General features: G+C 35.5%; 1 protein-coding gene across 7 annotated transcripts in view; it reads left to right on the top strand.

Moving 5' to 3' along the window:
* Positions 1–26,985, top strand: part of N4BP2L2 (NEDD4 binding protein 2 like 2) — an 86,711-nt gene that overhangs the window by 45,815 nt on the left and 13,911 nt on the right. For 5 of the 7 annotated variants that reach the window (XR_008294891.1, XR_008294890.1, XR_008294902.1 and 2 more), the window contains 4 exons: positions 19,108–20,864; positions 23,462–23,547; positions 24,555–24,598; positions 26,700–26,877. Coding sequence is in view for 2 of the 7 variants with exons in the window: in XM_015071000.3 (XP_014926486.2) it covers positions 19,108–20,864; positions 23,462–23,547; positions 24,555–24,578 (1,867 nt within the window). In the remaining 5 variants the exon portion in view is untranslated. Of the gene's footprint in view, positions 1–19,107; positions 20,865–23,461; positions 23,548–24,554; positions 24,599–26,699; positions 26,885–26,985 lie in introns of those variants that run through there. The other 2 variants (XM_015071000.3, XM_027064651.2) reach the window with 2 other exon arrangements.

Here is a 26,985-nt window from a genome sequence, read left to right as displayed (position 1 = left end):
TAAAAAATATCTGCCCCATAGCAGTTATGCAGGAAATATGAGCCATTATTGCTGTTTTGTAGTATAGGTGTTTTTTTTTTTTTGTAGTATAGGGTTTTTTTTTACTTCAATATGTTGTAAGCATTTTTACAAGCTCAATCTTTATTTTTCTGAATGATACTTCCTACTTTATTAACTGAAATTTATTATCTGATTATTTTATCTTTTATTTTTAAATGTTTAATTAAAATAATGACTTACATAAACTTTAATTGTAACTATAATAATTATTGATTGCATGTAAAAAAGGTTTATGTTCAAACACATTTTGTCACTGCAAATAAGGTACATCATTCAGCACAGAGTACATAATTCAGGCATTTTATGAATTTCAGTTTCTCTACTTCCTCACCCATTCTTGCTATTGTGGATCTTTTTTTTACTATAGCCATTCTAGTGGGTGTGAAATCATTGTGGCTTTGATTTGCATTTCTTTGATGGCTAATAGGTTGAGCATCTTTACATGTGTTTATTGGTCATTGTATATCTTCTTGGGAGAGAAAGGTCTGTTCTGATTCTTTGTCCATTTTTAGATTGGATTTGTCTTTTTATTACTGAGTTGTAAGAGTTCTTTATATAGTCTGGGTACAGATTTCATGTCAGATATATAATTTGAGAATATTTTCTCCCATTCTGTGGATTGTCTTTTCACCATCTTTTTTTTTTTTTTAACGTTTATTTATTTTTGAGAGACAGAGATAGAGCACATGCAGGGGAGGGGCAGAGAGAGAGGGAGACCCAGAATCTGAAGCAGGCTCCAGGCTCTGAGTTGTTAGCACAGAGCCTGATGTGGGGCTAGAACTCAGGAACCGTTATATTATAACCTGAGCTGAAGTCGGCGTTTAACCTACTGAGCCACCCAGGCAGCCCGTCTTTTCACCATCTTGATGAAATCCTTTGAAAAACAAAATCTTTAAATCTTGATGAAATCCAATTTATTTCTTTTTTATTTGGTTGCTTGTGCTTTTGTTGTCATCTCAAAAACCACTTCTAACTCAAGATGATAAAGATTTATACCTGTTTTTTTCTTTTTTCTTTTTTCTTTTCTTTTTTTTATACCTATGTTTTCTAATAGGAATTTTGTGGATTTTAGCTTTTATGTCGAGGCCTTTATTTTGAGCTAAATTTTGTATATGGTATGATGTAGGGTCCAACCTGATTCTTTTGCATATAGATATCCAGTTGCCCAACATTTGTTTACAATACTTGTCTTTCTTCATGGAATTACTTGACAAAAATCAATTGGCCATAAGTATAATATAAGAGTTTATATTTGAAGGCTCAATTCAGTTCCGTTGATCTCTATGTTTATCCTCATTCCAGTACCACACAGCCTTGATGACTACAGCTTTATGGCAGATTTTGAAATCAGGAAATTGAGTCCTCCATTTATTTATTTATTTATTTATTTTTGAGATTGATATGGCCATCCTGGGAGTCTTGAATTTTTATATGAATTTTAGAATCGGTTTGCCTATTTCTGCAAAAAAGGCAGGCAAGATTTTTGATAGGGTTTGCGCTGAATCTGCAGAGCAATTTGGGAAGCATTGCCATTTTAACAATACTGTATCTTCTGGTTCATGAACATGTGATGCCTTTCCATATACTTAGGTCTTCTTTAATTTCTTTCAACAATGTTTCATAGTTGCTTTTGTTAAATATATTCCTAAGTATTTTATTCTTTTTGATGATACTGTAAAAGGAATTTTGTTAATTTTCAGATTGTACATTGCTAATATGTAGAAATGCTATTGATTTTTGTATATTGTTCTCATACCCTGAAAGTTTGCTAAACTAGTTTAATAGTTTTTTAATATATTCCTTAAGATTTTCTATATATAAGATCGTATCTGTGACTAGAGATAATTTTACTTCTTTCTTTCCAGTCTGGGTGATTTAAATTTTTTTCTTGCCTATTTGCCCTGACTAGAACCTCTAGTACAATATGGAATAGGAATGGTGAGAACAAACATCCTTGTCTTCTTCATTTAGAAAAAAAATTGTTTTAATTAAGTAGGCTCCACACCCAATGTCGGGCTTGAACTCACAACCCTGAGATCAAGAGTCACATGCTGTACCAACTGAGGCAGCCAGGCGCCTATCCTTGTCTTTTGATTTTAGGGGGAAAACATTCAGCCTTTCATCATTAACTCTAATATTAGCTGTAGTTTTTCATACAAGTCTAATACCAAGTTCATGAGGTTTCCATCTGTTCTTGGTTTTTAAAGTATTTCTGTCTCAAGGAATGTTGGATTCTATAAAGCTTTTATCTGCATCTATTGAAATGATTATGTGGTTTCTGTACTTTATCCTATTGATATGGGGTATTACTCTAATTGATTTTTGGATGTTAAGCCAACCTTGCATTGCTGGGATACATTCCACTTGATCATGGTATATAATTCTTTTTGTGTGTTGCTGGATCCAGTTTGTTATTTTGTTTATTTGTTGCCTTTTTTTACGTTTTTGAAAATATATCCCTAAGAAGTCTTGGTCTGTAGTTTTCTTGTGGTGTCTTTGTTTGGTTTTGGTATAAGACTGGTACTGCCTTCATAGAATAAATAGGAGTGTTTTTCTCATTTTATTTTTTTGGAAGAGTTTATGAACAATTGGTATATCATTCTTCTTTAAATACTTGATAGAATTCATCTGTGAAGTCATCTGGGCCTGAGCTTTTCTTTGTGGGAAGTTCTGAACATCTTCTGAAATGTAGTTTGCTTTTCCTTCCAACTGTTTTTAATTTACTTCAGGAACTCTTTCGCATTCCTTGTGTGAGTAAAAAAGAATGACCTTAATCTTATTTGACAAGAAAAATAATTATATTAAACCCCTTTCGAAACCAAACAAACAAAACAAAAGTAAAGAGGAATAAAGGAAGTAGAGAAAACAAACCACACATTTTCAATGAAATGTTTTTGTGGTTGGCCTACGAAAATAATAATGTCATTTTATAGCATTGTTCAATTTTGTTTGAAAGTAAAAAAAAAACCAAAAACAAAACCCTCACAGCCATTTAGAAAACAGCTATTTTGTGAGTTGAAAATTCCTTGCATTTTAAGTATCCTCATTAATTATTATATTCTGTTTCTTATGTTTTAATTTTATAGCTAAAGGCTGTCCTAATTATGGTGGTAACTTATGAGGTTATCTAAGTAGAAATGATCCAATGTAGTTAATATAGTATTTCATATACTTTGAAATATTAGATTTTTTAGATAGTAGTAATTACTATCTTAGATCATAATCATCAAAAGTAACTTTTTATAAAAAAAAAAGTTTATTTATTTTGAGAGAGAGATAGAGAGCTAGCCGGAGAGGGGCAGAGAGAGAGGGAGAGCAAGAATCCCAAGCAGGCTCCATACTGAAAGTATGGAGACCGACACAGGGCTCAAACTTAAAAACCGTGAGATGACCTGAGCTGAAACAAAGAGTCAGATGCTTAACTAACTGAGCCACCCAGGGAACCCTACTTTATTTTATTTTAAAAATTTATTTATTTATTGTGCGCTTGCTTTTTCCTGTCTTGACATCACAGGCTGTACAGATGCCACCATTAAAGCATTTTCATAGTGGAAAAAAAATACACACACACATTTATTTGTTTGTTTGTTTGTTTATTTATTTATTTTAGAGAGCACGAGCAGGGGTGAGGGGCAGAGGGAGGGAGAGAGAGAGAGAGAGAGAGAGAAATGCCAGTCTAGATGCCAAGATGTGTCTGAAATTTAATGATGGGCAGAGTATAAAAATCAATTGTATTATTATGCACTAATTAGTCTTGCTAAGTAGTTACTAGCAAGAAGCATAGTTTTAATAAAATTTTAGTAAGAATATAGATTATCTGGGGTATAACTAATTAGCTGAAGAAAAGCAGTCTAGTTATCAAATGCCATCTTTGTTCTTTCTTTGACGGTTCTTTCAAAAACAAGATGGTGCTTCTCCCATCAGCAGCATATGAACTTGACTTATTTTTCTAGTACCTAGACGGATTTGCTTTGCTTATTCCATGCTCCCACAGGACTCACCTTCAGCTACACACATTTGTGAAAATGCTGGTCATGAAAGTCTCTGTATATGTGTGTAGACTCATGTCTAAGAACTTGAAACTTGATTTTGCTCATAAACATTAGTGCCAGGCTGTAAGTGATCTAGTAAGCCTAAAATAATGGCTAGTGCTTCCGACATCGGTGTTTAGATTTATCACCATAGTGAAATAATTAGAAGAAAATTCTTAAAAGTTGAAAAAGTATTCGAATGTAGAATACACTGATTTAAACATAAAAGTCTGAATACATGTTTGACAAACTAGCAGTATATAGAACCAATTACCAAATTCAACACAAAGGATAATATTGTTGCATGCAATTAGTGTAAGAGAAATTTAAATTTTGTATCCCAAACAAAATGAAACATGTAACTGTTCTTATAAGGACAGACAAAATAACGCGAAAATGTATATAAACTGTTTATTTTTATATTCTCTACTTGTGTTCTCTAAGATTCAGGGTAGAAGCAGCCTTTTTTTCATCTACCCCCTGACAGGAAAACTATATGAAATAAGATGACAGTAAAGAGTTTAATTATAGGCAATCTATTTGTAATCACAATGGATGTGTAAAGCCCCACTATAATACAACTCATTGTATGTATTCAGCTACATGAAAGATCAATGCATTTTATCATCTAACTATAATGACAATCTGATATAACAACTAAACCCACTATGAATAAGAGTTATTCACTAAATTACTTATTCACTAGATTACTGCTGATCACCCATTAAAAATCAGTCATTGGTTATATTCTAGGATATTGGAGAGTATTATTTGGTTAAGTTTTGTATGACTGTTTTTTAAGTTATTTTTTAAATTCGTGTTTAAAAAAAATTTTTTTTAACGTTTATTCATTTTTGAGAGACAGAGACAGAGCACAAATGGGGAAAGGGCAGAGGGAGGGAGACACAGAATCCGAAGCAGGCTCCAGGCTCTGAGCTGTCAGCACAGGGCCCCATGCGGGGCTTGAACTCACGAACTGTGAGATCATGACCTGAGCCGAAGTCGGATGCTCAACTGACTGAGCCACCCAGGTGCCCCAAGTTATTTATTTTTGAGAGAGTATGAGCAGGGGAGGGACACAGAAAGAGAGAGAGAGAATCCCAAGCAAGCTTTATGCTGCCAGTGCAGAGCCTGATGCGGGGCTCAATCTCATGAACTGTGAGATCATGACCTAAGCCAAAATCAAGAGTCAGAAGCTTACTGACTGAGCCACCCAGGTGCCCTTATCAACATTTTAATGCAATATTAAAGAAATGAATAAAAGATAAGAGTAAGCCAACAGTGTCTATCCATCTATTCACAGGCCATCCATAAATATTGTTGAAGGTCTCCATATACATACCCTTACCCTAGAAGATAGAAGCAACAGAACCATGAGGGTTTAAATTATATATATTTTTACTGACATATACACATACGTGAACACATTTAAGTTATGAACTGTGTTATACTATGAAACTCATTACACAAAACAAAGACAGTATGGGTCACATTTGGGTTTAGCTCCAGAGGCTGTAGTAAGAGGGTCACCATCTGCATTGAGATATAAAGTTCCAGAGACTGAGCTAGACTGAATGAGGTCTTTACAGAAGAAACAATAATGATCAAGGAGGAAAGCAAAGGAAAAAACAGGGAAATTGGTCCTGAGTATTAATTGAGGTGTGAATTAAAGCCATGATATGATGAGCCAGAAACAGGCATCAACCTTTTTGGGGTAATAGACTCCTTTCAGAATTCAATGAAAGCTAATAGTCCTTGTTCCTATAAAAATTACACACATGTACATATTTATACTTTGATCCAATTTCAGGGTATTTACAGATCCTCTGAAGTCTTGGATGCCTATAAATGAATATTGGCATAAGTTTGTAGTAGAATGAAAAATGGATTAGAGAAAGTAATTTGGGTCAGAATGTGAATGAATCTGAGGCTTCTTCATAAAGGATGAAGGATGTGAGAGAAGGATGATGCCCTCAAAACAGTACGCTTCAAATATTCCATAGAAGACTTTCAGTTTTGTCTTCAATCAATACCTTAATAAAGTTGGTTGGTGGGGGAGAGTTTAATTACTTCTTTAGGCAGGTAGCAGGAATCTGGGTAACTGGGGCTTTGGCCACAGTCTTCAATCAGATCAGCTTTCTGTTTTTTACCTGTTTATTTGGATTCTGTTTAAAGTATTAATAGGTGGGTTCTACTTGTAAATATATTCATGTATCTCTTTAGGATACATTTTGGGTATATATGCAGAAATGGAATTGTTGGACCATATGGTAATTAGATTTTTAAGTTTTTGAGGAATGGCTACAATGTTTTCCATAGAGAGTACACCTTTCTACATTCCCACCAACAATGCACAAGAGTTCCCATTTCTCCATATCCTCACCAACACTTGTCTTTTCTGTTCGTTTTTTTCTAATAATCATCCTAATGGCTAGTATTTCATGGTAGTTTTGATTTGGATTCCCCTAATCATCAGTGATATTGAGCATGTTTTCATATCTATTGGCCATTTGTATATCTTTTGTGAAGAAATGTCTTTTCAAGTCCTTTGTTCATTTTTTAATCAAGTTGTTTGTTTTTTGTTGTTGGTGGTGAGTTTTCGAAGTTCTCTATATATTCCGTATATTAATCTCTTATCAGATATATTATTTGCAAATATTTTCTGCTGTTTCATGGGCCTTTTAATTCAGTTCATATAGTCTTTTGATGTACAGAATGTTTTAATTTTCATGAAGTCCAATTTTTATATTATTTTGTTGCCTGGGGCTTTGGTGTCATATCCAAGAAATCACTGCCAAACGCAATGTTGTAAAACTTTGTCCCAGTTATAGTCTAATATTTTTGTAGGTTTTGATTTTACATTTGAGTCTTTGATCCATTTTGAGTTAATTTTTGTATATGGTGTTTAATTAGGGTCCATCTTCATTCTTTTGCATGTGAATATCCAGTTTTCTCAGTACTATTGTTGAAAAGATTGCCTTTTCTCCATTAATCATCTTAGCAATCTTATCAAAAATCATTTGACTATATATGTGAGGGTTTATTTCTGGGCTCCCTATTCTTTTGGTCTATATGTCTGTCTTTATGCAGTACCACACTGTTTTGATTGTGGGAGCTTTATTCTTTTTTCTTCTTTTTTTTTTTTTTCAAAATTGTTTTGGCTATTTGGGATCCCTTAGAAATTCCATATGAATTTTAGGATAGGTTTTTCTATTTCTACAAAAAAAAAGTCATTGGGATTTAGGAGTTGCAATGAATCTATAGGACACTGAACAATATTAAGTCTTTCAGTTCATAAACATGGGATGTTTCCATTTATTCATGTCTTCTTAAATTTTTTTCAACAATGCCTTATAGTTTTCATTGTACAAGTCTTTCATGTCTTTGGTTAATTCCTAAATATATTATTATTTTTGATGCTATTGTAAATAAAATTGTTTTGTAATTTCCTTTTCAGATTTTTCATTGTTAGTGTATAGAAATGTAACTAATTTTTGGGTTTTGACTTTGTATCCTGCTACTTCACTGAATTAATTTATTAGCTCTAACAGTTTTTTGTGTAATCTTTAGAATTTCTAAATATAATCAGCAAACAGAGATAATTTTACTTCTTCCTTTCCAGTTTGGATGCCTTGTATTCCTAATTTCTTTAGTGTTTTTTTTTTTAATCATGAAAGAATGTTAAATTTTGTCAAATACTTTTTCTGTATCATTGAGATGATCATGTTAATCTTTTTTTTCCCTTCATGGTATATGACATTGGTCAATTTTCATATGCTGAACTATCCTTGCATTCCATGTATCAATCCCACTTGGTCATGGCTTATAATCCATTTATCTATCTATCTATCTATCTATCTATCTAAAGATCTTATTTTGGGGTCACCTGGGTGGCTCAGTTGGTTAAGCATATGACTCTTGGTTTCAGCTCAGATCATCATCTTATGGTTTGTGAGATCAAATCCCGTGTCAGGCTCTGTGCGGACAGCGTGGAGCCTGCTTGGGATTCTCTCTCTCTCCCTTTCTTTCTGCCCTTCCCCCATTCATGTTCTCTCTCATTCTCCACCCCCCCCCCTTCTCTCCAAATAAATAAACTTTGAAAAATAAAAAATATTTTAATTTTAAGTAATCTCTACACCCAGTTTTATAAGCCTGAGATCAAGAGTTGCATGCTCTATCAACTGGGCCAGCCAGGCACCCCTATAATCCTTTTAATATGCTGTTGGGTTTAGTTGAGGATTTTTGCTTCCATGTTCATATGACATATTGGTCTGCAGTTTTCTTTCCTTGTGTCTTTGTCTGGCTTTGTTGTCAGGATAATACTGGCATCACAGATTAATTGCAAAGTGTTTTCCCCTCTTCGATTTTTTGGAACACTTTGAGAAGGATTGACGCTTAAAATTTTTTGATAAAATTCATCAGTGAAGCCATCAGGTCCAGGACTTTTCTTTGTCTAGAGATTTTTTTGTTCAGAGATTTTTGATTACTGATTTAATCTCCTTATTAGTTGTAGTTCTATTTAGATTTTCTATTTCTTAGTGATTCAATTTTGGTAGGTTTTGTGTTTCTAGGAATGTTTCCATTTCATCCAGGTTATCCAATCTGTTGGCATACAATTTTTCATAATATTCTCTTATTCTTTTTATTTCTGTAGAATTGGTTGTAATGTCCCCATTTTCATTTCTGATTTTGTAACTTGAATCATCTTTGTTTCTTAGTCCCCCTAGCTAACAGTTTGCCAATTTTGTTAATATTTTCAAAGAATTTGTGATTTCATTAATTTTTTTCTATTGTTTCTCTGTTCTCTACTTCATTTGTCTGTGTTCTAATCTTTATTATTTTCTTCCTCCTGTTAGCGTTTGGTTTAGTTTGTTTTTCTAGTTCCTTAAGTTTAAAAAAAAATTTAATGTTTATTTATTTTTGAAGGAGAGAGAGAGACAGAGCATGAGTGGGGGAAGAGCAGAAAGAGAGAGGGAGACACAGAATCTGAAACAGGCTCCAGGTTCTGAGCTGTCAGCACAGAGCCTGACACGGGGCTCAAACCCACAAACTGTGAGATCATGCCCTGAGCCAAAGTCAGACACTTAATTGACTGAGCCACTCAGGTGTGCCATTGTTCCTTAAATTTTAAAGTTAAGTTGTTGATTTGAAGTCTTTTTTTTTTTTTAATGTGTTTATAACTTAAAATTTTCCCGTTCTCACTGCTCTCACCACGTGCTATACATTTTACTGTGTTGTCATTTTGTTTTCATTCATCTAAAGTATTTTCTAATTTCCCTTGTGATTTTTCTTTGATTTACTACTTATTTAAGAGTATGTTGTTTAACTCCCACAAATTTGTGAATTTTCCATTTTTACTTCTTTTATTGATTTCTAACTTTATCCCACTGTGGCAGGAGAAGGTACTTTGTATAATATTTATCTATTGAAATCTCTTGACACTTAATTTGTGGCCTAACTTATAATCTGTTCTGGAAAATGTCTCATGTGTGCTTGAGTAGAATGTTTGTGCTGTGTTGTTGGATACAGTGTTCTGCATATGTATGTTAGATCCAGTTGGTTTACTATGTTAAATTCTCTATTTCCTTACTTCTGTCTGGTTGTTCTATCCAATCCTGAAAGTGGGATGCTGAAGTCTCCAAAATTATCGTAGAGCTGCTTATTTCTCCCTTCAATTCTGTTAACTTTTGCTTCATATACTTTAATGGCCTGATATATGCGTGTTTACCATTGTTATATGTTCTTGTTAACTTGAACCTTTTATTAATATATAGGGTCATTTTTCTCTTGTAACTTTTTTGATTTAAAGTCTATTTTGTCTGATATTAGTATAGGCACCCCTTCTCTCTTTTGGTTACTATTTATTTATTTTTTTTAATTTTGTTTTTTAATGTTTTATTTTTTTTTGAAAGAGAGAGACAAAGCGTGAGTGGGGGAGGGACAGAGAGAGAGGGAGACACAAAATCCAAAGGAGGCTTAAGGCTCTGAACCGTCAGCACAGAGCCCGATGGGGGGCTCAGACCCACGAACTGTGAGATCATGACCTGAGCCAAAGTTGGAGGCTCAACCAACTGAGCCACCCAGGCACCCCTCTTTTGGTTGATATTTAAATGGAATATCTTTTTTCATCTTTTCATTTTCAACCTATTTGTATCTTTGGAGCTAAAGTGAGTCTTTTGTAGATAGTATGTAGTTGGATCATATTTTTTTTCCATTCCATCAATCTCTATCTTTTGTTTGTAAAGTTTAAGCCATTTACATTTAAAATAATTACTTATAAGGAGAGACCTCTGTCATTTTGCTATTTGTTTTTTGTATACCTTATAGCTTTTTGTCCATCTTTTTCTGCATTACTGCCTTCTTTTGTGTTCACTTGATTATTTGCAATGAAATGTTTAAGTTTCTTTCTCATTTTCTTGTGTGTATATTCTATAGATATTTTCTTTGTGGTTATTATGTGCATCTTAACCTCAAAAGTTATAACATTCTAATTTGAATTTCTACCATCTTAATTTCGATAACATACAAGAACTCTTCTCCTTTATGTTTTGATCCCCACTCCTTTTGGTTGTTGATGTATCAAACTTACATCTTTATACATTGTGTGACCCAAACATAAACAAAAAATCTTTTAAATGCATTAGTCTCATATAGAAAACAAAATGTGCAGTTACAAACCATAGTTACAATGATGATAGCTTTTAAACCCATAGTTGTTTTTTTAATGTATTAGTCTTGTAAATCATGTAGAAAACAAAAAGTCGAGTTACATACCATTGTTACAATAATACTAGCTTTTATAATTGCCCATGTATTTACCTTTATTCAGATCTTTATTTATTCATCCAACTTCACATTTTTGTTTAGTATCCTTTCATTTCACTTTGCAGGACTCCCTTGAGCATTTCTTACAAGGTGAGTATAGTGATAACAGACTCCTTACCTTTTGCTCATCTGGGAATGCCTTAATCTCTCCTTCACTTTTTAAAGATAGTTCACTCAATATAGGATTCTGGATCAACAATTTTTTTCTATTCACACTTTGAGCATATCAGCCTACTACTTTCTGGTCTATTTAGTTTCTGATGAGAACTCTGCATATATTCTTATTAAGGATCACTTGTGTATGACAAGTTGCTTCTCTCTTGTTCTCTTCAAGATTTTCTCTTTGTCTTTTTAAAGTTTGAGTATAATGTGTCTTTTTGTGTTTCTCTTTGAGTTCATCTTACTTGGAGTTATTAAGCTTCTTGGATGTTTATATTCATGTCTTTCATCAAAGTTGGGAGGTTCTGCCATTATTTCTTCAAATATTCTCTCTGCCTTTTCCCCCCTCTTTTTGTGAGACTTCCACAATTTGCGTGTTTGTTCAGTTGATGGTATTCAACAAGTCTCTTAAGCTCTGTCACTTTTCTTCAATCTTTTTTCTTTCTGTTCTTCACACTTGATAATTTCCATGGCCTTATTTTCAAGGTCTTCTGCCTACTCAAATCTGCCTTTGAATCTCTCTAGTGAAATTTTCATTCCACTTATTATACTTTTCAGTTTCAGAATTTCTTTCTTTCTCCTTCCTTCCTCTCTCTTCTCTCTCTCTCTCTCTCTCTTTCCTTTGGGTTTTTGATCTCTTTATTGGTATTTCTATTTTGTTCATACAAAGTTTTTGTGACATTCTCCACATTTTTAGTTCTTCAATCATTTTTAAGGCAGTTGGTTTGAAGACTCTACTTGATTTGCCATAAAATTTTTTTTTCAGGGACAATTTCTGTTGATTTTTTCCCCCTTTGAATTGGCCATACCTTTCTGTTTCTTTGTATGCCTTGTGATTTATTTATTTTTTTTGGTTGAAAACTGGACATTTGAATATAATAATGTAATTCTGGAAATCAGATTTTCCCCATTTCATCAGTGTTGGCTGAGTTTTTTGTTTTTGTTTTTTAATGTTGTTTTAGGCAGTCTGTGTGCCAACCATCAGCCTATGGTGTAAAGTTAAGGTTTTGTCAAGTCTTTTCTGAGTCTGTGCCTTTCCCTGAGTACGTGCAGTCACTTTCTAATTTTTCCCATATATAAAGTTGTTTTTGAGCGTCCTAGTCTTTAATATCTGGCTCCCAAAAAGAGAAAAAAAGAAAGATCAAAGGAGGGAAAAAGGGTGTGAGCCCTTTAAATCTCTTGAAAGTTACTTGAGCTAGAGAAGTGGCTTGCAACAATGAAGTGGGCGGGGCATGCAACAATAATGGCCACTCTCTTTGTCTGTGCCTGTATGCTTAGAAGCAGCAATTAGTGATCAGAACACAAATCCCTGTCTTTGGGGAAAAGATCTTTTTTGCTCACCATAGATTCTGCAAACTATGTGCAAGCTACATCTGGAACACTTGCACAGCTTCCTGCCATGGCACCTTTTGTCCACCTTCACCCATTTTCCACCCCTCACCTTATCCCTCTGCTAACCATGAACATGTTCTCTGGATCTATGAGCTTTTTTTTCTTTTTGAATGCACATATAAGTGAGATTATATAGTATTTGCCTTTCTCCGACTTACTACACTTAGTATAATGCCTTCAAGGTCCAACCATGTTGTCACAAATGGCAAGATTTCCTTCTTTTTAAGGCTAAGTAATATTCCATTGTGTGTATGTGTGTGTATATAATATACATATATGTGTGTATATACATGCGTATATATAATATATACCTATATACATATTATATACATATATACATATATAATATAATATATAATATGTATATACATATATACATACTATATACATATATACATATATATAAGTGTATATATAATATATATGTGTGTATATAATATACATATATAAAGAATATGTATATATATTCTTTATCCATTCGTTCATTGATGAACACTTAGACTTGTCTTGGTTATTGTAAATAATGCCACAATCCTTTTATCATTTGAAATCTCTTCTGGAACTGTATTTGTACCTCCTTTTTCATCCCTAAGACTAATTGCTTCCTTCTTCCTTTGATTAATCTTACTAAGGTTTGTGAATTTTATTAATCTTTTCAAATAACCAACTTATGAATTTGTTGGTCCTGATTAGTGTCTTTGTTATCTTTTTGATTCTTTATGATTCCTTCTCTTCTACTTTTGGGGGTTTCTTCTGCTTTTCTTTTTCTAGCATCTTCAATTGTGTGGTTAACTCTTTAATTTTGTACCTTGCCTTTTTTTTTTGAAGGTACATTTATGGGAAATATATATATATATGGATATATATATACACACACATATACATATATATACATGGGAAGCTTTTATATGTAATTATTGTTCACTATGATTAATTTTTATATATTTCTGTTACAAAGTTTTCTACCCATGAATTCTTCAACATTTTAAAATTTTTCCAAAAAAAATTTATTACTAATTTCAAAATTAATTGCATTATGGTCAAAGAGTGTGGTCTATACATTAATAATTCTTTGAAATTTGTGGAGGCTAGTTTGATGGCCTGTTAATTTGTTTAAATATTCCATATGGTTTGAAAAGAATGTTTTCTTTAATTTTTGAATGTAGTGTTCCATAGTCATTATATTGAACGTTATTAATTGTGCTATTTATGACTTTAATACCCTGATTTCTTTTGTCTGCTTGTTTTATCAACTATTGAAAAAGGTATTTTTTAAATTTTTATTTATTTTTGAGAGAGACAGACAGAGTGTGAGTAGGGGAGGGGTAGAGAGAGGGGGAGACACAGAATCCTAAGTAGGCTCCAGCCCTATTTAGCTGTCAGCCCAGAGCCCGACACGGGGCTCCAACTCACAAACTGTGAGATCATGACCTGAGGCAAAGTCAGTTGCCCAACCAACTGAGCCAACCAGGTGCCCCAAGAAAGGTATTTTTTTTTAATTTTTAAAAAATGTTTATTTATTTCTGAGAGAGAGAGAGAGAGAGAGAGCGAGCGGGGGGGGGGGGGCAGAGAGAGAGGGAGACACAGAATCCAAAGCAGGCTCCAGGCTCTGAGCCATCAGTACAGAGCTGGATGCAGGGCTCAAACAGTGAGGTCATGACCTAAGCTGAAGTCAGATGATTAGCTGACTGAGCCACCCAGGCACCCCCTGAGAAAGGTATATTAATCTCTGATAAAGATAGTGGATTGGTCAGTTTGTCTGTATTTGGCCACTTGAAAATTTTTTCTCTACTTCGAATAATGTGCAAACATATTAAATAAATCACATTTTGAGAACTTTCCAGCTCTTCTATCTCAACTGTTCTTTTTTGCATAAGTCATTCTAGCCATTTTCACATTCTAATCTTGAATAGAATCCTCGAGTCTCAGTGAAATATATAAGACTGTTTTGTTGTTGTTGATATGTGGTAAAAATAAAAGCTGCTATTTACAAAATATTCACCAGGTGCCAAGTATTGTGCTAGATGCTTTATTTACAATAAAAGTCTTTTTATCTAACATAATTGGGACAAGTAGGTTGTTAGTTCACTGAAAAAGTTGATTAAAGTGGGGAATCTTTAAGAAATGATACATACTATGAACATTTTATTTGAACTTAAAATGCATGCTTACATACACATCCATTCACCAATATTTATGTATGAGTCTGTTTATTGGAAGTTTATTTCATGGAGTTTATTTTTTTAATGTATAAACCACACCTGTAATGCATCGTCGACAATTTCTAGTTTCTACTGATGTAAATTGGAGGGAGAACCCAAAGAAATATTCAAAGCAGTATAAGTGCAGAATTAAAGGTTTTTATGATTTTGAACCAAACTTCATAATTATTCTGCCCACACCTCATTTGATAACAATTGCTTAATGCCTCATCTTTATTGAGTCACTTACTTTAATTTTTCATAGAAATTTTAGAGAAAATTTAGAGAAATTTTTATAGAAATCGGGGGCACCTGGGTGGCTCAGTCAGGTGAGTGTCCAACTCTTGATTTTGGCCCAGGTCATGATCCCTGGGTCATGGGATTGAGCCCAGTGTTGGGCTCCATGCTGAGTATGGAGCCTGCCTAAGATTCCTTCCCTCCCTCCCTCTCTCTCTCTCTGTCCCTCTGCCTCTGCCTCCCTCCCTCCCTCTCCCTCTGCCCCTCTCTCCTGCTCATGTAGTCTCTCTCTCTACAAAAAAGAAAAGAAAAGAAACTTTCTTGTATTCCTATTCCACTGGTTGATGTAATGTTTACATAATGTTTAATTAAACTACATAGTATGGTAACAATTATGATTGTGTAAACAGAGGAGAATAAACTCATCTGTCTTCTTGTAAATATACAGCCCTAAACAATAGGAGCAGAAGGGTGTGGTTGTACTAGAAAGCAGCCCGTAGCTGGGAACATTTTTTGTACCATTGGATCAGTCATTATATTGTACAGAGGCAGTGGGAAGAATTATTTAATCTGCCATATCAGTTCAGTAAAGGTCATTTAGGAGCCTCTGTATTAACAAACTTTATAACTGTATAAGGAGGTAATGTTATCCTCATTTTAGAAGGGCGATCTGATTTACTCAAGCTCCCACCACTAGCTTATTACTAAACTAGATCTAGGCCTGGATTACCTCAACCATGGTCATTCTATAAAGCTGTGAGAGCTTTCCTTTACAATCTGCATGTGTTTTAATTGAATTTTACTTCATTTATCGATCATGCTTTATGAATTAGTGTACAGGCCTCTGCAGTGAAAAATACTGTTTCTACCCCTTTAATAATATTTTTTTTAATGAAGTTTAGGCATTTACAATACTTTTTTTTTCTCCCTAGCAGGTAGTTTTATCTTTATCTGGATGTTCTCTCATATCTGTCTTCAAGTCACAGCTTACATGGTCAGGTTAGCTTGTTTCTGAGCAAATACTCTTTTTCTCATAATTAAGAGGTACACTTATTACTACCCAGGAGCTTGGATTCTCAGCTACCACCTAGAAAACAGAATATTTGATTAATTAGAAATATATTACTATTTGTTCATTTCTTACTCCTTTCTTTTCTAAAGCTACAGCCTGTGCCTCCAACTCTCCTGATTTCTTCTCCATGCCTTTTATGTAGGGATGTTTCTTTTCTTTTAATGGTGCCATTCATTCCTAAATGAATCAGCACAAATGAGATCAAATTTAATGAGCCTTGACACATTAATGAGCTTCCCACACTTTGTAAATATGTCTACTGATAAGCCACATCCCATGCATACACATTCCAACAGAAGTTATCACCACTACCCTCCATTCTCTCCTCTCCCAAGTGCTTCACAAGTCACTGTTACTGGTTTGTGTTTCCTTCCCAGAGACCTGAAACAAGTACAAGTCTCAGGCACATTTCCCTATGGGGGAATGTCTTCTGATTTTCACACTTCTTGGCATTGTGTTGTATTTTCAATTGGAATTCCAATCCGTAGGGTCTCCTCTGACTATCTCTTTTGGCAAACCACCTTCATACATTGCCTGATCTCCCTGATAGTTTATTTTTTTAAGCTACCTGACTCTTTCATGATCCGTGTTAACTTCTCTGTAGGTATCGTGAATTTTCATCATTAGCCGGTTTCTACGATCCTTTCTCTAAGTAGGTTGAGATCTACTTGATACAATCTCTATTAGATTGTAGTGCATTCAGAAAACGAAAGAACCCTTGAGGAATATTAGCAAAGCCCTCATCTTTTCTACTTTCTAACCTCTGCTGTAAGTACAGATTAGCTTATTGGTTCAAACTCTGAACCGAATTTTGTGGCAACTGATTTGGCAACCCTGTCTCCAAACCCAGACCTTTCATAGGCTTCTATGTCTCAGTAAATCAGTAAATGGCCACTCATCCCTTCAATTGTTCAGGCTCAACTCCTTTTTTTTTTTTTTTTTAATTTTTTTTCAACGTTTTTTATTTATTTTTGGGACAGAGAGAGACAGAGCATGAATGGGGGAGGGGCAGAGAGAGAGGGAGACACAGAATCGGAAACAGGCTCCAGGCTCTGAGCCATCAGCCCAGAGCCCGACGCGGGGCTCGAACTCACGGACCTCGAGACAGTGACCTGGCTGAAGTCGGACGCTCAACTGACTGCGCCACCTAGGCGCCCCCAGGCTCAACTCCTTTTACCCATACTTCATCTTTTTCTTATACTCTATATCCAATTTATTTTTAAATCTTGTTTTCCTTTAAAATATATCCAGAATGGGATCATTTCTCACTGCTTCCACTCTGTGACAAATGAATTAACTCCAGAAGGCCCTTATGTCCATTGGCCTATCTAAGGTTTAGGCCATCTATGCATTCCTTTTGTCCTTTCCCTGCAACAGGATGGTTCATGTTTTGGTGAAGACAGCGGAGCTTGTTTTTAGAGTAACATCCTAGTTTCAGTATGAATTTTGTAACAACTATCGCACCTTAGGCTTCAGCTGAGGCTCTCACTAGAGTCAGATAGAACTGACTATGAGGAGAAATTTCTGCCAAAGTTGGATTCTTTATTTGCTATCCTTTTTATAGAAGTCCCATTACAACTGCCTGTCTGTAATTTAGCATTCCTTAATGTTCTTTTAAACTAAAATCCAGGAATTGTAAACAAGGGCAGCAGCAATTAGATGCCAAAGAACAAGGTGTTCAGGGCTCCTGCTTGTTGAAAATTGCCCAATGTCACGGGATGGAATAAACCAGGCCAAAGCAAGTTCCTTTGTCCAGCCCCCAGCTGATCAGCGGTTTCTTCATTATCTCTTTTGGCTTCCATGTTTGTTTGCTTGTTTAATTGTTTTTCTTTTTTTATCCTCTATCCTGTGACTTTTTTTTCCTCAGCTGTGTTTATTGTCCCTCCCCCACCCTCCACTGCATTTTAATATTCTTTATCTGTACCTTATAGAAAATGACTAGATCTTTATATTTCAAATTAGAAAGTGTTCAGGGCACCTGGGTGGTTCAGTCGGTTAAGTGTCTGACTTCAGCTCAGGTCATGATCTCATGGTTCATGAGTTAAAGTCCCACATCAAACTTTGTGTTGACAGCTCAGAGCCTGGATCCTGCTTCAGATTCTGTCTCCCTATCTCTCATGCCCTCCCTTGCTCACACGCTGTCTCTTTCTCTCTCAAAAATAAATAAACATTAAACAAATTTAAATTAGAAAATGTTCTAAATCCTCTTTTTTCTGTTAGGATCGAAGTTAATCTTCAATTTAGGGGAGCTGCGAACTTTTGGGGAACACTATTGTTCCTTTGGATTTGTTACTTTTTTACTGTGGAATTGTCCCTGGCATCATAGGATGCTAAACGTCCCTGGCCTCAGTACCAAGTGCCAGTAACACGTCTCCAGTCATTGTGACCACAAAAATACCTAACACATTTACAAACACCCCACAAAATAGTAGTGGAACGTCTCATTGAGAGCCATGGCTAGGTAGGCAATTAGAAGAATATCACTACCCCCCCTCAAAAAAAAAAAAAAAAATATATAAATGTACCAATAAACATCTTGGTTTATGTATGCATATGTATATATGTATTTATATGTGTGTGTAGGTATATGTAAGTGTGTATGTATAAAATGTTTCACATATATAATAATATTTTTTTCAAGGAACATATTAAGTTTTCATAAAGTTATTGGTTTATGAAACAGGTACGAGGAAATGAGTTGTAACTTTCTCAAAGTGTACTCATTTATTTTTATTTTCATTTAAAAAGTTTTTTAAGTTTATTTATTTACTTTGAGAGAGAGAGAAAAAGGTAGAGAGAGGATCCCAAGCAGGCCCTGTGCCATCTAGCCCAGAGCCTGACATGGGACTTGAACCCATGCACCATGAGATAATGACCTGAGTCAAAATTAAGAGTTGGATACCCAACTGACCGAGCCACCCGGGCACCCCAAAGTGTACTTGTTTTTAACTTAGAGAAAGTATATCTCTTTTTAAAAGTAATTTAAAAATATACTACAAAGTACATGCACACTTTAGAATCTCTTGTCCTAATGATTTGTAACTTTTCACATTAAGAGTACAATGTTTTAGTTTGCTAGTGTTATACAAAAAATTAAGTTATAAATGTCCTTAATTTTGTTATATTTCAGAGAAAGCGATTTGAAGAAAACTGGGCCCAGGTTCAGCAAAAGCAAACAGAAGAGAAGCAGAAAAAGAAGTAAAAAGCAGAACAGTCATGGTAAAATCATGGGAGAAAACTCATTTGAAACCTTAAGTTATACACCAGGAGACCAGGACCCCTCTCAGAGTGCAGAGGAAGACTTGGAAGACACCAACAGAGAATCGGCGTGCACCTTCACTGGTGGACTGGGACATGAACTAAGAGGTTTAGTAAATAGCCACCAAGATGAAATATGGAGAAGCATACATCCTGAAGATGGTTTTCCAAATGTTATGTCTGCAGTTGAGCTGGACAATACACCAGAAAATTACCTCCCTAAAGAACACGATGATTTGTTTCCAAATATGTCACTGATGCCGCATGAAAACGCTGTTACTTGCCCGACAATGACTCAGAGTCTTTCCTGCATGGCAAGTGATGACTGGTCTGGCGCAAATGTAGGAAAGCACACTGGAAGTAGGCATCCCACAGCATCAGACGTCCAGGGTGGATCTGCGTCCATCCCATGCTCACTGATGCAGAAGAGAGAGAGGGTAGATAAAAGACTCCTGAATGAAACATTTCTGCGCAATCGATATGGATCCAGAACTTCAGATAAAAGTTTAAGAAAGGAACAAGGAGTAAATTCAGCTAAAAACGATTATTGGGCTTTTTCTTCAAACAATTTTTCTGATGAAGAATTACAGCTGAGCTCTGAGAGGCAACCCTATTTTGGGAGCTGGCCTGAAGGACCTCATAAGTTTATATGTGAACAAAGACCAAAGAGAGAGAGATGGCAAAGGCTGGCCTCTCCGGACAGCAGGGGACAATTGATTAAGTTGATCTCCACTCCTGAAGGAACTTCAGGACCAGGAAGCAGTCCAGAAACACTGGTAGAGGAGAAGCTGTTGATAGAAAATGAAGATTTGTCACCTCCCACTGAGAATATAGATTCAATCATAGAAACAGAAACAAATGTCTTTAGAAGCTGCTTTCCTAACCTGCATATCCCAAAGAGTGACTTATGCTCAACAAAGAATAAGAAAAGGAGGGAGAAAAGGATTTTCAATTTGGCACCAAACTTTAACTTACTGGGACAGAGATATATCAGTGTGAAAGAAAGAGGGGAATATGGCGTGATAACAGAAAGCCATGGACTAAAAATTATTTTGGAAGAAGAAAAAGATAGAATCTCAGAAATAAACAATATAGAGGAGAATAAGCAAAAACTTATGACCTTTGATCATCATCCATCATGGTTTTGCTTTGCTGTTTTCGAAGATCCTCCTTTAAATTTTGGTAGACAGTCTTATTCTCATTACCTGCCATTTAGTAGACTAAGGCGCTCTGTGTACTTTTATAAAAACCCTATTCCTTCTCTTGTGCTACAGTATACCTTCAGCTTTTGGATGGTATCTTTTACGAGCAAGAAACCATCTTTGACTTTCAAATCTCAGACAAGGGTAGATGACCAACTACATGACCTAGGGTTTAGTTCTTCAGAAATTTTAAGTAGCCAATCTGATACTTTGTACTCTTTTAGGGTCACTTCTGATCTTCACTTTTTAAATGAAAGTTTTGATGAAAAGCTGAAGACATGGGAAGAACCTAAGCCATTACAGTTCTTACAAACTGAAGATAACCAAGATTTGACGAGCACTGGCTTTGATTCCCTTGAACTACAATTATCACAAGGGTTTGCCTTTCAACTGGTAAAGCTTTTTGGATCCCCTGGAGTTCCAATGGGTAAATTGTGTTTACTTGCTACAAACAAAAAGTCCAGTTTAATATATATGAGTAATTTTTTGAAATGTTTCTACCTTGCATTAGTGATTTCATGCAGTTAATTGATCTTGTGACGCTTTTCAGCAATGGAAGTAAAGGACCCATATCAAATGGTGCTTGACCTTCAGAGTCATGTGCCTGCCTCCACTTCCAGGAACCATAGTCTTAAATATCTTTGAGCACTTAGAATACTTGGATTCTCAGTATAAATAGATATTGAGAAGAACAAAGGATGGGACAGGCAAACAGTAATTATATAACAAATAGAGATGGGTTCCCCCCTCCTTTTTTTAAAAATCTATTTTATACATTTCCATTGTTTGGAGCATGATCCTTCCCTTTCTCCTCCATGGTATGGCTCATAGATATGAGAATAGTAAGGTGGGGGGACAGTGAAGATTAAATGATGAAAACATATCCTCTGAAATAAGTTGAGTTTAATTTTTAAAGACTGAGAAGGATACTGAAAAGAAGATTACAGAGTCTGACTGGTTGACTTGAAAAGTTCCTTCCAGCTGCTGTTGTTTTTGGAAATGAAAAATCCACTTGTGAATAAAACACATGAAAAATCCACTTGTGAATAAAACACATGAAATTTTAATATTCTAAGTAAAATTCTAAGTAAATCTCTTCTAAATAATAAATATGTTTAAGATGCTAAATGTCTTAAACAGGGAATCTAACTCATATCCCAATTTTTCCTTATCTGTAAGTCAATTGCATGTGTTAAGCGATTTCATGGAGTTGAATGTGTCCCCTTCCTTGAGGACAGAAATTGTAAGAGCCAAGAAGTCAAAGCTCCAATCCCTGAAGTTCTCCTCTATCTTCCTGATACTTTTTCTTTTCTGCACCTACCAGCTGCCTGGGCCCTGCTCCTGGCTCACAGCTCATTCCAGAGTTGTTTACTTTGCTCTTAAACTTCTGCTGTTGTGAACAAAATTGGTGCCCAGAACCCAGACCCAAGATTGGCTAAGTCTCAGTGCGAGTGAGTCACAATTATTCACCTGCTCTTGAGGTTCTAGTGTTATGTTTATCATTTTTGTAAACTTTGTGAATAATCACATCTTAGCCGTTTGGTGCAGTATGCTATCTTTCTAGATGCACCAAAGAAACATACCAATTTTAAGATCAATTTAATTAATTTAGTTAATTTAATTAAAATTTAAGGAATTTTAAAAGATAAATGAAGTCATTTTAGTCATTTAAAAGGTCTTAGTCCTAGGTCCATATTCTAAAATTATATGCAACTATTTTTGTGTCACTTTGAACTGTTTTTTTCTGAGAAAGTCTATAGATTTTGTCAGCTTCTGGAGCAAGGGAGGGGGACGTGGCAGCACTTGACTCAAAAAGATTAACAATCACTGCCTTAGAGCAGCATCAGAAAGCATGAAGGCACTCGTGTGAAAAGATCCTAAACCTGCGCCTTTGAATGCACAATACCGTCATAATCAGCAATAATGATCAAGCATCCATTAATTAAGCTTTGGAAAGCTTTCTAGAGGAAATAGACCTCATTCACCAAATAGCTTACCTTCTAAATGGGGACACAAGACTAACACAAAACAAAATTATTGCACATAGAAAATATAAATGACAAGCTTATGAATATTTTATGAGTGAGGTTAGCAGTGCTTAAGGGGATGTTGAAGAGCATATGGGGTTATGGTTTTGGGGGGATGACTTCAATGTGGAAGTGAATTATAAGCAGTGCTTATACAAATGTGGCTTAAAAGAAAAATAGAGGGAAAGAATTTCACATTTGGATGTGGCGGGCGCTTAAAAAAGGCGAGGAGGAAACAGGGTGGAAATTGTCAGCTGATTTGTTTGGCCAGGCTGGACAAAGGAAGCTCTGCTGTATCTGTGGCCAGTGGCCTTCTAAATAGGGCAGGGAACCCAAATGAATCCTAGCCTTAGGAGTTCTGTAGACACAGCGGGGTTAGATAGTAAAGCCACACAGGCCTGAAGAAACCAAACTATCTATGTTGCCAGGCTTATATGAGTATAGAAAAAATATTTTGTGTGGTTTGGTATGGCTGATATGTATGTGTCAGTGTTTGGACTAATTTATGAGCATCATAATTGTCTGTGAGGATTTTTTTTAAATTTATGAACATCATTAATTGTCTGTGAGGATTTTTTCCCCCGACACTCTCATGTGGAAGGAAAAACTTGCAAGAAGACTAAACTTGCTATAGTTGTACTGTTCATATACGTCACAGGAAAGGATGACCTAAAGTCTATGCCCTCTGCCAGTACCACTTGAAGCTATCATATATAATGTGTGTTACATATAATATTAGATATGTATTATTGATATATGTATTTATACTTAATGAGAATATGAACTATGATTCGTATTGTTTTACAGGAGTCAGGATAGTGTTTACTAATAAAGACCTGAGACGCACTAACTCCTGCTCTAGCCATCAGTGAAGTATTTTCCAAACTGGGCTTTTACTATTATATCAGTCCAAATAATCATGTTTGCAGATCTTCACATGTAGGGTAAAAATCTGTATGACACTACAGATGAAACTTGTTCCCTTTTATTTTCACAGAATCTTTGTTGCCTGATGACTGTGTGGTTTCCCTTGACTGGAAGACACTGAAGATGATCTATTTGCAGTGGAAAATATCAGTAGAGGTATATTTTTATGGCTTTCAAAGAAGACCTTCTCCAATTGGTTTCTTTAAAACAAAACACACACATGCACACACGTGCGCGCGCGCACACACACACACACACACACACACAGAAAACCTGTTCATCAGATGTAATATGAAGGGCTATATCCCTTATATTAAATTAGAGAAAGAATACATGTGGATAGGTAGCTAATATATGCATGTTTTTTCAATAAGTCCCAAGATAAAGTTGCATTTAATTCCCTAATTTTGCTGTAGAGTAGACTGGTATAAGGGCCTATTGTGGATAACTGAGGTGCCCGTTTTAGGAGAGTTTTTTATTCTTCATTACATCTTTTCTCCTGTCTAGCCCTCAGTCTTACCCTGTTATGATAGAGTAACAGCTACAAATTAGATTCATATTTACTTGGCTTGGAAGCACCTCATTATTGGTGTTTTCTGTTGGTCTACAGTGAGAGACATAACTATTCTGATGGGCTGTAAATTTTCCAGGTAGCTGGAGGAGGACTGGTGGGGAAAGTTAGCAAGGTAATAGAAATTCTAGAAAAGGTAGCACACTATATAACATAATGGGGAGAGGGTTTACATTAGTTGATAGTGATTTAAATGTGCCTGGAGGCAATGCTAAGGGTATTATTTTGAGATAAATGGTAAAAACAGGGTTTAGTGAAACAAAATTATATATCACAGGATAGTAGGTATTTCTTAACTGTTCATAAAAGCACAGCTGTGGGAAAAGTAGATTTGTTTGGTGTGCCCAGTTATAAAACCAAATACATTTTTCTAAACTTATTTCTCTTCATTCCCCACGGAGAACTTACTGCTACCTAAACACACACACTCACACACCACCCCCCCCATACTTTAAACGTTAACATGGACATTTGTGTTTATTAGGTTTATTTTGCTATTTTTAGACTGTTCCTACATGAGTTAAATGATGCAGTCTTAGCCCCAATGCCAAATATTAATCATTATTATATGTATTTTAATTATAATTTCTAGAAAAGACAGAAGAAGATTGGTTAAAAATGAGAATTTCTGGAACCGTAAGTACAACTTATTCCAGAGACCTCAGTACAATCAGAAGGCAGTGGATGTTGACATTATTTGGTTATAATAGCTCCATGTACAGCAATTTGAAGAGTAAATATAAAAAAATGTAGTCTGTTACCATAGCAACCCTGTGTGCTAGTGCACATGTGATTTTCTATTTCCTTTAAATGTAGATCTTTTTGTGAAATACAACAAAGCTTAGATGGTTGTTACCAAATTTATTTGCCAACTTTATTGGTTAGAACATATTTTACAGCGTTCTGTTAACACACAGTTTATGAGGGATTACCACCCCCGTCCCTTTGCCCCAGATTGTTATGTGACGAGAGCTGGGAATTAGGGATATAGGTTATATTTAAATATTAGGAGATTCTCTAGGAAAGGAGGTAAAACATGGAGACAAACTCATGTTATATTTTAAACTTGACATCAAGCTGACATTAAAATAAATACATTGCACTTTTTTCAAAATGCCTAAATTATGAAATAAACACAGCTGCTATGATTTTAGTGTATATGTGTCTGCATTTGATAAGAATTGAATGCACTCTGCATTTACCCATATGTTTTCTTTCTTCATTTTAACTCGTATTTCTAAGAGGTTTCTGTTTCCATTCCTCTGCTAGAAATATACATATACTCCGTAAAAAATGTTTTTGTTTGTTTTAAAACTGGTTCTGCTGCAAGAAGAAGGAGAAGGACAAGAGGTTTGGGAGAAGAGTTTAGGGATTTGAAGGGGCCACCTGAAAACGTGGGATAAAAGTAGTCTGAGAAAGGATACGAGGCTATGAGGAATTCCAGAGAAAGGAGGTAAAGAAATTCACTTATTCATTTGACAAATATTGTGTTGCCTCAATTCCAACATTGTACTATATAGACAGAGGCTATAGCAGTGAAAACTGCCATGGCGTTTACGTTAGGACCAAGTTAGGAAGGGAGTGTTTTCCCTCCCCCCCACCCCCAGCACCTCCCTCCACATATGGCAGCCCCAGCGTGACACCACTGTAAGCAGCGTGTGACAAGAATGGACATATTTGGCTGTGGCCAACTTGGGGTCTTTTCTGTCAGCTAAATTTGGATGTTTTGTGTCAAGGACACTTCCTGGACCATCCTCTTCCATCTTTGTGCTAAACTGCCCTCTGGTCTCCTGCAGAGCAGTCACCCCTAATTATTAATTATTCATCTTTTCTTATTGGGGAACTTGAGTGTTATGTCTATGTACAGGTTTTTTTTTTTTTTTTTTTTTACAATTCTAATGAGAACATGCCTCCCTGTTTTGTGTTTGGCATAATGTACTGATTAGTGGGCCTCAAGGGGTAGATAGAAATGTATAAGGAGGGAAGTTGCAGGTGAATGTGGTTGGCTTTGGCAACTTCAAGTCCCTGCCTATTTCAAAGTAGTCTTCCTGCTGGTGGCTAGGGTGTTTAGTGTCACTCCTGTAAGGAGGTGGGGCAGGGTGCTGGAAGGAGAATGGGTTCCCATCCTGAAGCTATTGCTGACTGGCTGTGTAACCTTAAACAAAATATCCTCTCAGAGCCTCAATCTGTTCATGTGTAGAAGACAGATTTATAATAGCAACCTGCCATGGGAATATTAAATGAGGATTAAGCGAAATAATTGTGCAAAGTCCTTAACATAGTGCCTGAAAAATAATAGGCTCTTAGAAGGGTTAATTCCATTTCTTTAAATACCTCCTTGGGTTAGAGCATCATCTTTAAAATGTCCCAGGCAAAATAGAAATTGTGTTACCTAGGAGAGCATTGACTTAATAAACGTGGTAACACATTTGCATGAATTAGTGTATTTATTATTAACTTTATAATGTAAATAGCTGGATCCTCAGGGAATGAGGCAGAGAACAGGTTTGGATTTAGAGACAGAAGGTTGGGCAGTGTGGGGGACACTGACTCTCCAACGAGACAGGACCAAGCAGGGTGTGGGGATTGTAGGGCCAGAGTAAAGGCCTAGATACCAGGGTAGTGGCTTATTTAAATATGGAAAGAGCCTGGGAAACTGACACCAGACTCTGTATATGTCACCATTTTCTCTAGACTTGTTTGGCTTGTGTTTTGTTTTGTTTTGTTTTGTTTGTAGTTGAATTCTCCAGTCCTCCTCGTGCTGTTGAAGACCCTAATCGTCAAGAAAGAGTGCCCAGTGCCCGCCCAAAGGATCATTTTCAACGATACACTCATTGGATACCAAAATTGGTTTGGATAATCTGTCCAACCATTCTTGATTAGTTATCTGAATAATAAAAAACTCAACAAAAGAGGTAACAACTTGAACTTTTTATTATCTAATTTTGAAGATATTTGCCCTATTTTAATTTGTTATATGGAAGAAAATAAGGCACAGAAAACTTTAGTAGTTTGTTTTGAAA

The sequence above is a fragment of the Acinonyx jubatus genome, chromosome A1 (assembly GCF_027475565.1).
Source record: "Acinonyx jubatus isolate Ajub_Pintada_27869175 chromosome A1, VMU_Ajub_asm_v1.0, whole genome shotgun sequence".
In the NCBI taxonomy this organism is placed as follows: Eukaryota; Metazoa; Chordata; class Mammalia; order Carnivora; family Felidae; genus Acinonyx; species Acinonyx jubatus.
This window is presented reverse-complemented; position numbering and strand designations above follow the sequence as displayed.